This window comes from Phaseolus vulgaris, chromosome 6, assembly GCF_051622355.1.
Source record: "Phaseolus vulgaris cultivar YP4 chromosome 6, ASM5162235v1, whole genome shotgun sequence".
In the NCBI taxonomy this organism is placed as follows: Eukaryota; Viridiplantae; Streptophyta; class Magnoliopsida; order Fabales; family Fabaceae; genus Phaseolus; species Phaseolus vulgaris.
The window spans coordinates 11,192,342-11,208,224 of record NC_143503.1 but is presented as its reverse complement, the minus strand read 5'-3'; the positions used below and the strand labels follow the sequence as shown (position 1 = coordinate 11,208,224).

Genomic DNA, 15,883 nt, shown 5'->3' with positions numbered 1-15,883 from the left:
ATTTTTCATACTATGAATCTCTTTTTTTCATTTATTGTGTATTTAAAATGAAAAATTGAATTATAACGATTATTCTAACCTGTTGTTGGTAGAAAATAAAAACATTAATAAAATCAATTCTCACACAATTTATACTTTCAGAATAGGTAATCCAACAGTGACCATTATAAAGGGTAAAACATTGTTTTAAAAAATTATGGGGGTTCAAGTTAGTAATTATGGGGTGCAAGAAATGAAAGCTCCCAAATTTGACATTCAGACCCAATAAGACTTGCTGAGTTGTGCAGGTTGCAATAAAAACATAAAACAAAATATATAAAAGCTAATAGCACAATCTTTTCATCAGGGTTATTATATAGTCCAAATCCCTTTTGGGTGGGGGAAAAGTGACGCAAGGAGGGTATAAGAATTTAAATTTCCAATTAACTTAGAAAAATTTCATTTCACTCATGTTTCTGTATTCCACTTTGTTTTCTTTCCTTACTTTTTCTCATATTTGAGCTTTACACACTTCGTGCAATGCCCGGTAGGTGTTCGATAAAATGCTTCAACTGAATCCTTGTATATAAGGAGTTGTGGTCATAGTACAAATTAAGCAAGAAAGGTTTTAGTGAGGTTGATAGTGCATTTTCATGATTTTTGCGTGCTTAATTGATTACCTGAGCTAGTGTTGTAGCTTCAAGCGTGTTTTTTTAACATGGAATTAATGTAGTCTGTCAGTAACATGTATTTATTTGCAGGAACTGGATAGTTTAGCCTGTTGCATTCACTGTGTAATGGAGGATCCATCATTTTTTGATCGGATGATCAGTCATCTCCGTTCGACTTGCAAGTACGAATTCCTGCATATGATGCTTAACTGCCAGTGTAAACTTGTTGTATATGACAGGTTTTTGTTAATCCTATTTATTATAGTGTGTAGTGTAATTATAGCAATTTCAGTCATAAAATTTTCAAGAATAAAATACATTTTTGTTCTCTCAAAACATATCTTGAAATCATGTTTTATCATCTTAAAATTATAAAATTATCATCTTCGGGAACTTGGGGGAAGCCTTGCACGCTTACGCTATTAAGCTGTTTAATGGGTAGTGCATATTGTAGTACAAAAAAGGTTTTGGGTAGTAGGTGAATTATATAGTTCTATTTGGGTTTTCTGAGAGTGGATGACTCTGTTTTAATTTCTTCATGGTATAATATGTACTTTCTGCCAAGTGACTCCTTGTGCTATAACTGAGTCATTTAATAATTTCTGTTGGCTTATTGAAAAGTTCGTTTATGTCTCTTTATTTTATCTTTATATTGAGATACCAAAAATAAATTTAATCCTTTTTTCCAATCATGACAATAAATCTTTGGAAGCTAATTTCAAATCTTCATATATTACTAATGAAGTTCAGTAGGGATTGACTATGGTACGGTAGTTTGCATAAACTCTAGAAATAGGTGTGTTGTTATGGCATGGCACACTTTCATAATGCCTTTTTCATGTGATAGTTTTGCCCGATCTGATTCTCTTTCTACTGTAAGGTGTTAATTTTCTTGGAATATTTGTGATAACTTAAGGTACTATACTGGTTATCCAAAGGATCTTGGACCATCCAGGGTTATTCATTTTACCTCTGAGCGTGAGTTTGTCACACTTCTTCATGAAGGTTTTCCTGTGGTTGTTGCATTCACCATCAGGTGATCTGGAGTTAGCTTCTGAATTCTTATTCGGTTCCCCCTATTTCAACTTGACTTTAGTTTTAATGTAAAGGAAAAGTGAAAAGATTTAGTAATAACTAATAACTACTAGTTATTTGATAATGCAGGGGGAATTATACACGACATCTTGACAAAGTATTGGAAGAAGCTGCTGTTGAGTTTTATCCTCATGTAAAATTTATGCGTGTAAGTTATTTTTCGTAATTAATGTGCTCACGCTGTTGTTTGCAATCGTATCAATAACATCTCTCATAATGAAGCATAGCATCTGTCTCATTAGATTGAACTAGAATCACAAAAACACAAACACATATACTCACAGGACAGTTCATCTCGTCAGTTTTCCTTTCTTTGTATTTTATTGCATGATTATTATTATTTTCTTGGGATTGGTCTATGTATTTTCTGTGCACTCTGGTAGCATGTTACAGTGCATTTTGTGAAAGGGTTTTGTTCTGGTGCTTTGCAGGTTGAATGTCCGAAATATCCTGGGTTTTGTATTACTCGGCAAAAGAAGGAGTATCCATTCATTGAAATATTTCACAGTCCAACACAAGTATGGTGTTCCTTACCTATTCATCACTGTCTCATCACTTCACTGCATAAATTTCCTACCGGAAAAGTTACATAAAATTTTCTTTTAATGGAATGGTTTATCAGAAAGAATGTATTCAGCAGCAGTAATATGGTTTCTATTCATAGTTAATCTGATCATTGACTACCACCCCGTGTAAATCCTTTTGTAATTTGAGACTTGTGTTCTCTTATACAGGCAGATAAACAGGGAAGGGTAGCCGATCCGAATATTACTAAATACAGTGTGAAAGTGTTGCCAGTAAGTTGTTTTTGTTCTCAATAAGTCTAGATGCCTCCTTGAGAATCCTTTTTCAGGCTAACTGATATCTATTACTGATTATTATTATTTTTGAATTTTTAACTCCTCTCAAACAAAGAAGTATAATGAGTGTATGCAAAGTTACTAAGACTAACAATTTACCATAAAGTCACTAGAAAACTTGTGACTTACAATGAGTGTATGCAAAGTGTACTCACTTGCATCTATGAGATGTTGTAATATTTTATCCAATTTCAATTTAATTTTATGCACTTGCAGTTCCACAACGACTTGAGTGCTTATGGATTTAGAGAATTCTTCAAACGACACGGTATGTGGTCATCAGATTCAAAGTAAGGTTCCAGCAGAAGGGTTTTATGTTTCACATGTTGAAGAGCTACACCTCATCACACTCTACCTATTTGATCTATCAGTATATCATCACAATTTCACAACTAAGTGTCAATATTATTTGGTTGAAGTCTTTCTCGGGCACTTTTCATTGTTCCCTTGTGTTGGCATCTTAGTATTTCCTTGTTTATGTTCTCCAACTTCTAGAGGAGAATCTGCATGAAGTTTCTCATCAAACCCTAAAAATGTCTTACGGTTCAGTTATCAAACATTGGATACTTGTTTATGTTCTCCAACTTCTAGAGGAGAATCTGCATGAAGTTTCTCATCAAACCCTAAAAATGTCTTACGGTTAAGTTATCAAACATTGGATATTATGCAAACACTTGTTTATGCTATGTTTAGGAAGTAAGTGATTATTTTCCACAAGGTGCATTAGCTTAATTGTTTTTAATATGTGCTACATGTAGCAGCAGATTTGGGGTTTTTTTTCATACTTTTTCTGTCAACTACTTGAAGGATAGAGGCTTCTTTGAGAAACAAGATAAACTGTTTGTCTTAAAAGATGGATTTATTTTTTCTGATATGCCATATATTCTATTATGTATAAAAAAGAGTTATGGCTGTGTTATTGTATACTTTTATAACGAGTGCTCTATGAATTTAGTGAGAAACTAACCTCCTAATTGCAATGGTGATATATATGTGTTGGATACTCAGAATTTAACATTTTTCAACAACATATTTGTGGTTGATAATATAGTTATTAAACATTACATCTTGTAATAACTTTAAAACAACTCTGTACTGCTTCCATCAAGCAATAAATATACAACTATACTCTCATAGTTATGCATAAAAAACAGTTTTTTATTATTAAAAGTGTATATAACATTTTTGCATTAGTTTCTAAAACTATAAAAAAAAATCCCCAAAAGTAGCAATAATATCTACATATATTTAGAGAGAGAAAATGGAGTTTAAAATTTTACTTGATTTGAAAATTTAAAGAACTAATTTAAAAATTTCATAGTGTAACTTATGTGACAAAGTTTAATATTTTAAAAACCAACAGAAGTGATTCACCCTTCAACATCATTTTTCTTTGGTGGGAATTTACCTATATTTGATGAAGCCTAACCATCATATATCAACCTTTACACTTTGGGAAGACAAAGTTGATGAGAGGTTCTAACCATCAACTAAGTGGTCTACATGATTCCAGCAAAATTCAAGGGTGGACAAATCTATACTTAATACAATTGAAGAGAGCATAATCAAAAAGATTTTACACGAGTCACAACCACAGTTTTCTGAAAAAATAATTCAACTTGTTTTTCCTAAAACGAGAAATTGTACATCTGGCACTCATAAGACAATTCTTCGGGGTTTTGTGGAAGATAGTTGGCCTAATAAAAAATTTCTCTGAATGGACTTAACGGAGGAAACTAGGTTTTCGTTCTTCTCTTACACAACCCTAAAGTTGCTCCTCTAATGGAGAATTAGGTTTTCCATTTACAGTGTAAACGCATCCTGAGCTGCTCTGAATGGAGGAAACTAGGTTTTCCTTCTTCTCTCACACAATCCTAAAACTGCTCTAAACAGAGAAAATTGAGATTTCCGTTTTACTCTCATGCAAGCCTAAATTGGGGTGATCTACTTGCTGCAAAACTTACCGAAGAAAGGCCACTTACACAAACAAGGTAATCGTTTTTTAATTTCAAATTTGAAATCTCAATTGATTTTTGATTTCTATTGAAGTTTAGAGCCTCTTTTTCAAAAAAATTTATTTTTTATTTTTTTTATAAAAGCTTTCATGTTAGGCTTCACTATGCAACTTGACATCTCAGCTAGGCTGATACCTCAAGTAACAACAATCATTTGTCATCACATGAAAAAAGTATTAACTCATATGTTAACAAAAATGATATATAGGTAGACCATACTTATTCATAAAGAATTCTAAGAACAGACTAGATGGAAGCCTACTATACCAATCAAATGATTCTCTATGAATAAATCCTAAATTAGCCAACTTATCAACACATGCATTCCCTTCAGAAAAAATATAGTAACCCTAAACCTGATTTTCCCACAGTAATTAAAACAAGTATTCTAGTGAGGTGAAGGTTAGTACGCCCACAGGGGATAAGCTGCATGCATGATATGTGAAGGTTAGTACGCCTACAGTAAAAAGATGGGCTCCATGATGCTGGTACATGAGTTGGTACCCTGGCGGCCATGTTGTTAAGATTGTGCACTCCAAGGAGGAAGATTTTGTGCGGTTGTTGTGCGAAGATTGTGCACATTGTAACAAGTTCTCCTCCCATCAAACCTACTTTCACTCGAGATAAGGTTCTCATGAGAGAAGGGTTGTTACGAGGAGTAACCTAAAAGTGGTCTATAAAAGGGACTTGAAATCCTTGGTAAAGGTACACCGTTTCTAAGACTGAAACTCGTGCTTACTTATTTATTGTTTCTTAGCCTAGTACTGACTTAATCGTCATAGTGCAATCACAGGTAGGGCCCCCTCTATTTCAAACAGAGTCGTGTTCCAACATCCCAGGAAAAGAGCAAAATCCAACAGAGGCAGACGGAGTTACAACCTGTTCCCAGAGTCAACCGGGGACCAAGTCAACCGGCAAGAATAGTAACCAACAACAGATTACAAAATAGACACACACACACCAAAGAAGTGATCTTGAACCCCTCAAGAACACTCAATTCCTTTGGCTACAACGCAACACAGATCAGAACACCCTCTGACTTTGTGCAACACCAGTTCTTTACAGAAATACAAATCAAATAGAGAAAGGAATGGAATACACCTAATACAATCACAAATTGGATTGAAAGAATACACAACAGTCTTATTCCACTCTTAGAAAAAAAATCCAAAGCCTTAAGCAATTATGGAAAAATAGATTTTGAAATTGTTAATTTGAATCCATAACAACCAGGAGCGTATGACCACTTATTTATACTCCAATCAGTTGTTAAAAACATTTAATGCAAAAGTCGGATCAGTTTTAAAACAAACAAAACAGATTTAATCAATTAAACTAAATTTTGTTAAGGATTTTCAAAAAATAGTCGGTTGATTTTTTGAAACAATCGACTGAATTGGTTTGACAACAAAGTCAACCAAAGTCAACCAAAGTCAAACAGTTTAAAAACCCTTCAAACAAGCTGAAAGAAAAACAACCAATTAAAACGAGAAATCAACAGGTTGTTTTTCTGCTTCTCTTTGAAAACACATCTTTTTCAAAAGGATTAAAATCAGAAACCCATCATCAAAGTCTTCAAGCAATCCACATAGATTTGGAGACAACAAAGCCAATGTTCAACAATCTCCCCCTATTTGATGAAGACAAATCCCTGGTTTGCTTGTGTTGATCTGTTTGAATTTGAAAGCACTTGCAAAACATAAATGTACCAGAGAGCAATTATATCCAGGTTTTACTAGTACCAATGAACCAGATTTCACCCTGTGATTTCCATAAAGAAAACCATCAAAATCAGTGTGAAACCCAATGTGAAAGAGGTGCAAATTTAGACTGAAACAACAGGTAAGGCAACAACAATTATAAACAATTAATAGCAGCAACAGTTCAACATTGAAAACCACATAAATTTCCCTGTATTTGTCTTCACAAATAGAGTAAGACAAGGGATAAAACCAGAATTTAAGAAACTCATTTCTTAAGAAGAAAACCAGAAAACCAGTGTGTGTGACAGCACCGTTTCAGCAACAAACCTATGATACCATATCAGGATTGCAGCAAAAAGTTATGGTGTATCAAAGCTATGATAGCAGCAGAATTAAAGTACCATACACTCAAATCTTTTGAACCATCAACAAAATATAATTTTGTCTAGGAAGCTGGTATGGTATTTGCTCAATCAGAAACTGAATTTTATAGAGCCACATATATTTTATTTCAGTAACTATAACAAAACCACTTATCCTTAAGCAATTCTTCCAACACACACAACCCAATATCTCGCAAGCAGACAACATATTAAACCCAAGCAAGATGAAGACTCCAAATGTAATCACATACATAAATATTCATTAACCCATGACCACCAATGTGATTGCCATACATAGAAAGCTTTGAATTTCAAGGAAAACAAAGAATATATCCCTTTATTATCTAATTTAGAGGAACAAAGAATGCATATTTGACGCATAATAGGTTTTGAAAGAAAAGAAACAGCTGTAATCATGCATAGGAATTCATAACAACTTTATTCAAAAGTGTCAGAGGAAAAACAATTGGTTGTTTTGTGAAAACAATCGGTTGTTTTTCTGAGACATCAAGAAAATGTTTTTTTTTCAAGGCAAATCATCTTTCTAAGTGATGTGAAATGCATAATGAAATACATTCATACCTTTGCATTACCTCAAAATGTTTAGAAGTTCATTTGGTATTATGTAGCCAAAAGCATAGGATCAACATATACAACTTACTTTACATATGTCATGAATTTTGACTTGTCAAGAATTTGAGTAAGGTGTATGCTCTTGAACCATATTAATAAGCATCACTTTGATTATTCTTCATCATAGCACATGTACTTGAAAGGTTTTGCAACATAGAATTGATGCATATACAAAGCAAGTATAGCACCAAGATAACAAGACACACACAAAACAATTTTCTGCATATACAACATTAGTAGAAAAACCAGAAAAAGTGAAGTGTTCAAGTGCAGAATAGCAACAACATAATGGACAGCTTTAAAGTTATCTATACAACCAAATCAAGCATAAACTTCTCCCCCTATTTGTTCTCACAAATAGACAATGAGAAGGGTTGTACAAAGCAGAAATTAGAATGATAATACAGTAGTCCAGCAGTACAAACAATGTTGATATTTCAAGAATAGAAAATGATATAGAGCTTTCAAGGAAACAACTGGATATATTCTTTTATTATCAGATTCTGAGGCACACTCAATGTATATTTTTCCAAAAGCAAGATTTGAAAAAAAGAAATAGGTTTAACCATGCATAAGCAAATTTGGCAACATTATACAGAGTGCCAGAGGCAAAACAATCGGTTGTTTAGAAAAAACAATCGGTTTTTTTACTGTGACAGCAAAGAGAATATTTTTCGTAACCAAAAAATACCTTTTAAATTGATGAAAAATGCAGTATGCAATTTGTTCATACCTTTGCTCAGAGAACCCCAATAGATTCACCCAAAAAGAAGACTTTGAGATGTTCATATGGTCATAAGGCACACTTACAAAAATTGAGAAATGAAAACACACATACAATCTTTATTCTTGAATTTTCTCTTTTGACCAACCACTATGCATGTGCCAAGGATGTCTCTTGACATTCAAAGAACCCTGCAAGACATATACAATTGAAAAGTGTAGGTACAAAGATTGACTTTGCTTTTGATGTTCTTCCCTTTAACAGTCATTCTTTAAGCCAAAAAGTGATTCTTGACTGCCAAGGATACCTACAAGAAAAGATTAAGAAGCAAGATTTGGTTCCCTTATGAATTTAGGTCCACTGATGTTAGTATGAACCTTAGGAACCTTAGAAACCTTAGGAACCCATTTCAAAATACCTTTGGGAATTGAAAACCTCCTTACTCTGCAAAATCTAACAGTATGACCCCTTTTTCATGTAGTAGAAGCAAATTTTAATCGGTTATTTTGACAAAACAACAGGTTGTTTTTCAAAGAAACTTGAAAAGGGTTTTTAAAAAGATTTGTTCTTGCTGTTTGGATTAAACCCCAACCCAGCCTTTCCAAAAACACATTTTTGAGAAGCAAGAATAGTTTCAAGATTGGATTGGCCTTTGGAAAACTTGTCCATGGTTTTTAAAAGGTAGTGAACTTTCTTTTCAAGTAATTCACAATTTTCACAAAAGCTAGAATCACACTTGCAAGAATAATTTTTGTAAATCATTTCCAAACTTTCAAAATCTGTTTTTGAATTGTTCAACTATTCTTCCAAAGTTTTGACTCTGTTTTCCAACCAGTTGTTTAAACCTTTCAATCGGATGTTCAACAGGGCCAACCTATTAGCTTCTTCATTAGTCTCTTTGAAGGCCTCAAGAAGTTGGCTATAATTTTCAACATTAATGGAAGAGCTTGAACTTACACTGCTTGATTTGAATTCTTCCTTTGCCATGAAACAAAGATTGGCTTCCTCATCATCCTTTGATGAAGAACTTGAAGATGAATCATCATTGTATGCTCTTCTTGCTTTGCCTTTCTTCTTGTACTTCTTGTAACCCCTTTTCTCTTTGCACACATTGCTTGGACATTCAGCCTTGATGTGTCCATGTTTACCACATCCAAAACAAGTGTAGTTTGTAGAATTAAATTCACTAACATTCTTGGTATTGTACCTTTTTTATGGCTAGTTTTTGTCCTTGTTGTTCTTCACATTAATTGTGCCTTCATGGGTAACCTCAAGGATGTCCCACATCTCTTTTGCAGATGCACATTTTGAGACCCTGAAAAATTCATCAAAATTTAAAGCAAAAGTGATGATGTTCTTGGCAATGCAATCATATTAAGCTCTTTTACTTTCAAGCTCAGTCCATTGGGACCAAGGTTTTTCAGAAAAAACTTTATCTTTTTCAAGCATAGGAATAAAAGGGCCAATTACAATAGCATCTCAGATTCCTCTATCAATTGATTCAACAAATATTTTCATTCTAACCTTCTAGAATTGATAATTCAGTCCACAAAATAGAGGTGACCTGTTTATTGAAGCACCCTCCCCAAAAGGTATTTTTTCAGCCATTTAAAAAAGGTTTAGGATCGAAACTTGAATCACTTTTAAGAACCTTGCTCTGATACCAATTGTTAGAGTTATAGGGCTAAAACAAGAGGGGGTGAATTGTTTTTGAAAGATTTTTGCAAGTATTGAAGGTAGAGTGAAAGACTATGAAGAATTAATCAATGGAAAATTTGTCCAGCCAAATATAAAATTGTTTTTAAGCTTGATGCAGAAAATGAACCGGTTGTTTTTATTAGCATTTTATGAAAACAAATTTAAAGTAGTTTAAAGAGTGTAAGGATAGAGAGATTCACACAGAATGTTTATATTGATTCACTCTTCACCAAGAGCTACATCGAGTCCCAGAAAACCACTGGTATTCCATTATGTAACTGTACTAGACCAGAGCGCTGGGCTCAGTGCTCGGTGATCGGACATCGGCGCCTGTGTCAGGCAGGTCAGCTCGGTGGTCTGGTCGAGTTAATGGGCCACGTAAGTGGGTCCCAGGAATGCATGTGTTGAGGTTCATTCATATATATATATAAGGCCTGATCAGCGAAAAAGTGCACGTGGTGTGTATAGTACATTCGGGTTTAGCACAAGTAAATATTCCCTAAAAACGCCTAATCCCAAGAGCCCTAAGGTTTTTGGGGGATAAGCTGCATGCATGATATGTGAAGGTTAGTACGCCTATAATAAACAAATGGGCTCCATGATGTTGGTACATGAGTTGGTACCCTGACGCCCATGCTGTTAAGATTGTGCACTCCAAGGAGGAAGATTTTGTGCGGTTGTTGTACGAAGATTGTGCACATTGTAACAGATTCTCCTCCCATCAAACCTACTTTCACTCGAGATAAGGTTCTCGTGAGAGAAGGGTTGTTACGAGGAGTAACCTAAAAGTGGTCTATAAAAGGGACTTGAGATCCCTGGTAAAGGTACACCATTTCTAAAACTGAAACTACGTGCTTACTTACTCATTGTTTCTTAGCCTAGTACTGACTTAATCGTCAAAGTGCAATCGATTAAAACGAGAATCAATAGGTTGTTTATCTCCTTCTCTTTGAAAACACATCTTTTTCAAAAGGATTAAAATCAAATAACTTTGGATCAATTCTATGAGTGGATTACAAATTTAAACTACCCAAAACACACCCAAAAACCCATCATCAAAGCTCTAGCCGCCAACCACCAAATATCCATAAAATCCTAGCTATCATACCTCTTTTCCAAAACATTAGGAAAATTCATGATTGTAAAAACATCATAACATATTAGTGGTTGATTTGCCAAATCCAATAAAACACGAAAATAGATCGACAACATGTTTAGGGCATTTACTTCATGCACCCAAAAATTTGAATATGCACCCAGTTTTTATATGAAATCAAAAAATACTCTTAAATAAAAGGGAATAAAGATAAAAAAAAATAAATTTAGAACCACTTTTTGGAACATCTTTATGGATTTAGATTTACGTAACAGTTTTATGAATTCCAAAAATTATTTTTTGGAATATTTTTCCAAATTTTCTTTTTTATAATTGTTTTCTCTAAAATATATTTTTTGTAAAGATTTTTCCTCATATATCATTATTTTCACTTTTATTTTTTCAGCTAACACCCTTTAATTTTTATTTTTCTATTTAGCATCCTTTCGTTTTTATTTCTCTATTTAGCACCTTTTTTTTCTATCATTCTTTATTTATTTTTGTTCTTCTTTTTCTTTTTATTGTTGTTGTTTTTATTTTCTATATTTATTTATTTTGTATTTTTTGTCCTTCTCACTTTTAAGCATCAAGTGCAACATTTGTATTAGTTTTTTTTTAGCAAATTTAAATATTTATAAAATTAAAATAGAAGAAAATTTGGAATTTAAAAATTAAATATATAAAAATTTATTAAGAAATATCAATACAAAGATAATGAAATAAAATAATTTATTGATATTTTGATATAAGTAAATATTATGGGTAAAATAAATGTAAAATTGTAACATTATTTTGGTTTTTTTTATTTTTATAGTAAATTTGAATTGCAGAGAACAAATTATAATACATTTGTAATTATATTTTTATAATAAAATTCAGATGAAAAAATTTATAATAAATTATAATGTTGGTACCAAATTAAATATTGGTATTTTTTTTTTGTTAAAAAATAGTAAAATAAGTAATAGTAAAATTTAAATAAAATTGTTTGGATATTTTATAAAAAAAATTAACTAAATGGTTTAAAAAATTATAAATAAAAATTAGGTTATTGGTGATATGTATGTGATAATAAAAAAAATTAAGTGAATAAATTTATTATTAGGTTTAATAAAAAATAAATGTATAAATTATAATTTTAAAATAAAAATTCAGAAAAAAATATATTTAAATTGAAAGATTATGTAAATAATGAGTTATACATAAATATATGTCATAAATTATAATAATAAATATTATATAATCATATTTAATTATAAAGAAATATAAAAAATTATAAAGAGAAATGAAATATGTGGTGAACACTAAATAAAATACAATTTATATATTGATTAAAGATGGAAAAAAGACAATACATGATATTTAAATAACATAAATGTGAATTATTTTTAAATGTTTTCATGTTTATTTGTTGTGAATTGTTGTTAATTATAGAAATGATGTAGTATATGTTGAACATAAAAAGGAAAATAAATTAGAGATGATCATTCATTTAATATTTTCTTCAATGGTACATCAAATCGTTTGTGCGAAATGAAACATAATTAATGACAAGGAGTAGACACTCTCCAGTAATGTTGGGTCACGTTGGTATTTTTTATTTTTTATTTTGTAAAAACTCATTTCTTTCTTCAAAAATTACATTTTTAAGTATTTTAAACATTAAATTATTTTTACAGCCAATACATTTATTTTTTTAATGCGTCTAATATTAAAATTATTATTTTTTTAATTTATTAATTCCTTTTTAAAACTTATTTTATTTTATTTATTGGTTCTTAAATTTATTTTTATTCTTCTTTTTTTCCTTTTATTCTAAGAGGTTTTTTTTTTCAAAAATACAAAATAAAATCATGAGAAAAACAGTGCAAAATAGGGAAATAAAAACCAAAGGATATTGGATGGGAAAATAAAAGTGGAAATAGTGCTATATGAGAAAAATAGTCATTTTTTTGCATTCCATAATTGTTTTTCAAAATGAGATTTTGATTTTCGAATTCTATTTTAGAATTTTATTTATAGAACGAAATAATATATTCTAAATTTTCTTGACCAAAAATGTATTTTTTAAATTTTAAATTTCAATTTTGAAATGAAAAGCAATTTTGGAAATTTAAAAAAGGGATCTGGTGGAACAATTGGTAATGTGCAAGAAGAATTTGACCATGATTAGTTGAGTAAGCCTATATCAGTCTGTTTATACCTTTTTCACTATCTTTATTTATGACGTATTACTAACCTTATACGAGTTTTTCTAATGCATTATATCCAAAATATAGTAATTTAATAATTTTTTACAAAAACTTGTTATAAAGTAGACTTTAAAGTCTAAGTCAATCTCATAAAATCGGCTCATAAGATTGAGATTTGCACTCACTTATATACAATGAAATGTTCTTATCTCTAGTCGATGTGGGATATCCAAAAAAAATATATAACAAATAAAAATTGATATTATGAAAAGTTTAATATTAAAAAAATGTTATATAAATTTTAAAATAAAATATCAATTAATAATAACAAAATGTCAAAAATAATTATAAAAAATATTAAACAATTACACATAATCGAAATCTCATCGTAATAAATAAAATACACATTTATTAGATATCATAGCATCAAGTCTCAAAACTTTTGGAGTACGAATAATCCTTATTCTTCTTACTAGCAGGAACACAGGCACTGACGTGTCTGTGTATCCGCATTTTTTATTTTTGTTTCTTTAGTATTTTTTTATTTTTCAAAAACAATTTCTTTTAATAAAATTAAAATGAGAAGTTAAAGAGTATACAATTAAAGAGTAGTGTGTATCCGCAATTTTTATTTTTCTTTTTTTAGTATCTTTTTATTCTTCAAAAACAATTTTTCTTAATAACATTAAAATGAGAAGTTAAAGAGTATACTGTTAAAGAGTAGGTTAATAAAATAGTGGGGAGTAGGTACCTATACATGAGAGAGAAAGTGGAAAGTGGTCCACAAAATATTACAAATATCTTTAATTTTTTATTTAATAGAGAAGAAGATCTTTAAAACAGAAAAGTAACCAATCAATTTCTCCACTCTCTCCACTCTCCAGTTAAATAATAACAAATAAAATAAATTTTAAAATTATTTTATTAATTTTTGAAATTATAAAATGTCCAAATAACCAAAATAAATTAATACAATAAATTATTAAGTAAGGATAAAATGGAAAAAAAATTAAGAACAGTTAAGAGGAGAATAAGAAATGACACAATGACCATAATACAATAATAAAATTAAATATTAATATAAGGATAAAATAGGAAAAAAAAATAAGAGCAGTTAAAAGGGGAATCCTTTATATATAGGTATAGAAATTATTATACTTTGTGTGAATTGGCTTAACCAATGCGAGTAATTGATCATCATTCTAAGTGTTTTATTCTTTACAAATTTTATTTCCTAAGAATGTCTCACACATTAACCACTTTTGCAATTCAAAACCGTTTATCTTCTCCAGTATTTCCACTAATATTTTTCTTTCTCTCAAATTTGAAGAGACATTCTTCTTTGTATGCAACTGTTTGAAAAGTAACCACTTTTTCAATCCAAAAAAGTCTCCAACCTCTATTTCAATTTAAAATTGTTCCTCCATATATATTACATATTTTAGAGAAAATAAGAAATGACAACAATGTTCATAATATAATCAAATATTTATATAAGAATAAAATAGGAAAAAAATTAAGAGCTGTTAAAGAGGAGAATCCTCTTTATATATAGTATAGATATATATATTTTTAATTAAATATGTTTAAAATAATTAAATAATTATATTTTTTTATCACAATAAATCAAATGTAATATTATTTTAATAATGTGGTTCTTAATGAGTAAAGAAATTGAAGTTATTAATTTATAAAATAAACTAAACATCTCTATTGGAAAAAATAAAATAAAATGTATACATTAAAGAAATAGGAAAAACAAAATAAGATAAATAAAAGAGATGAAATATGAAAAAAATTAGCAATACATATTTCAGAATATAAAAATTAGAGTTTTTGAAGCATTGAGGAGACGGAATACATGGTGAAGTGGCTGTGATGAAATGTGAAGAGGAACAGTAATACACTGTTTCAGAATCTCAAAATTAGAATTTTGAGGAGGCGGGAGGCATAGTGGCAGCCAAGGAAGAGTGTGTGCGCTTGCATTTAGATGTTGGAAGGGTCAACAATTAAGGTGTTTGCTCTTGAAAATAAAATTAAAAAACTGTTTTATTAACTTCTAAAATTATAAAATGTCCAAATAACCAAAATAAATTGATAAAACAAAATATTAAGTAAGGATAAAATAGGAAAACAATTTAAAGCAGTTAAAGTGGAGAATCCAAAATATCCAAATAACCAAAATAAATTGATAAAACAAAATATTAAACAAGGATAAAGTAGAAAAACAATTTAAAGCAGTTAAAGTGGGGAATCCCATATATTTTAAAATTTGTATGGATTGAATATTAAATAATATAAAAATTCAAAATAATTAACATATTAATACTAAAATGCTTGCATAGTTTTCCCCCAAGTAATTGTGGAAGCAATAGTCAAAGTAACCTTTTGGTGGATGTGACGTTTTCGCTATTTAAATTACATCCACAATTTTTTATTTTTTTTAAAAATTTTATATAAAATTAAAAATCAATTTTAATTTCAGTCTAAATTTTAAATTTATTAAAAAAATTATTAAAATATAATATTAAAATATTTTATATTAACTCAATTCCTTGACATAAATACTATAATATAGTTTATATTAATTATTATATAAAAAATACAAATAAGAATTTATTGTATTACAAATATTTCAGGAAATCTAAGATTTAGATATATTTTAATATTTTTTTATTTGAAAAGTATTATATTAATATTGTTTGTTACATGTTTGGCGGCAATTGAAATGTAATGTGTGTGAAAGTTCATATTTTCCCTCCACAATTTAAATCTTCCCTCTAAACCCTATCAAAATCAAACCCACGCTCTTCATGACAGAACCGCTCTATAAA

At 30.0% G+C, this 15,883-nt stretch overlaps 1 protein-coding gene across 5 annotated transcripts; it reads left to right on the top strand.

The window, feature by feature from the left end:
• The first annotated feature begins 307 nt into the window (after window positions 1-307).
• Window positions 308-3,322, top strand: LOC137831006 (uncharacterized). Of its 5 annotated transcripts, none has more exons than XM_068638486.2 (8): window positions 308-400; window positions 531-604; window positions 741-832; window positions 1,567-1,686; window positions 1,815-1,893; window positions 2,177-2,263; window positions 2,480-2,542; window positions 2,822-3,322. In XM_068638486.2, exons 3-8 carry the CDS (start codon window positions 777-779, stop codon window positions 2,897-2,899), a joined length of 483 nt encoding a protein of 160 aa, XP_068494587.1. In that variant the 5' UTR covers window positions 308-400; window positions 531-604; window positions 741-776; the 3' UTR covers window positions 2,900-3,322. The 5 variants fall into 5 exon arrangements, with proteins under 5 accessions (XP_068494587.1, XP_068494590.1, XP_068494584.1 ...); XM_068638489.2 differs by having other exon boundaries at window positions 531-615; window positions 1,815-1,878; XM_068638483.2 differs by having other exon boundaries at window positions 531-615.
• Window positions 3,323-15,883: the final 12,561 nt, after the last annotated feature.

Excerpts from the sequence above, each read along its gene's own strand:
- LOC137831006 (XM_068638486.2), top strand. The coding sequence starts at position 777 with ATGGAGGATCCATCATTTTTTGATCGGATGATCAGTCATCTCCGTTCG. Across the intron at positions 1,894-2,176 it reads CTCATGTAAAATTTATGCGT|GTTGAATGTCCGAAATATCC; the intron begins GTAAGTTATTTT and ends GGTGCTTTGCAG. Across the intron at positions 2,543-2,821 it reads ACAGTGTGAAAGTGTTGCCA|TTCCACAACGACTTGAGTGC; the intron begins GTAAGTTGTTTT and ends ATGCACTTGCAG.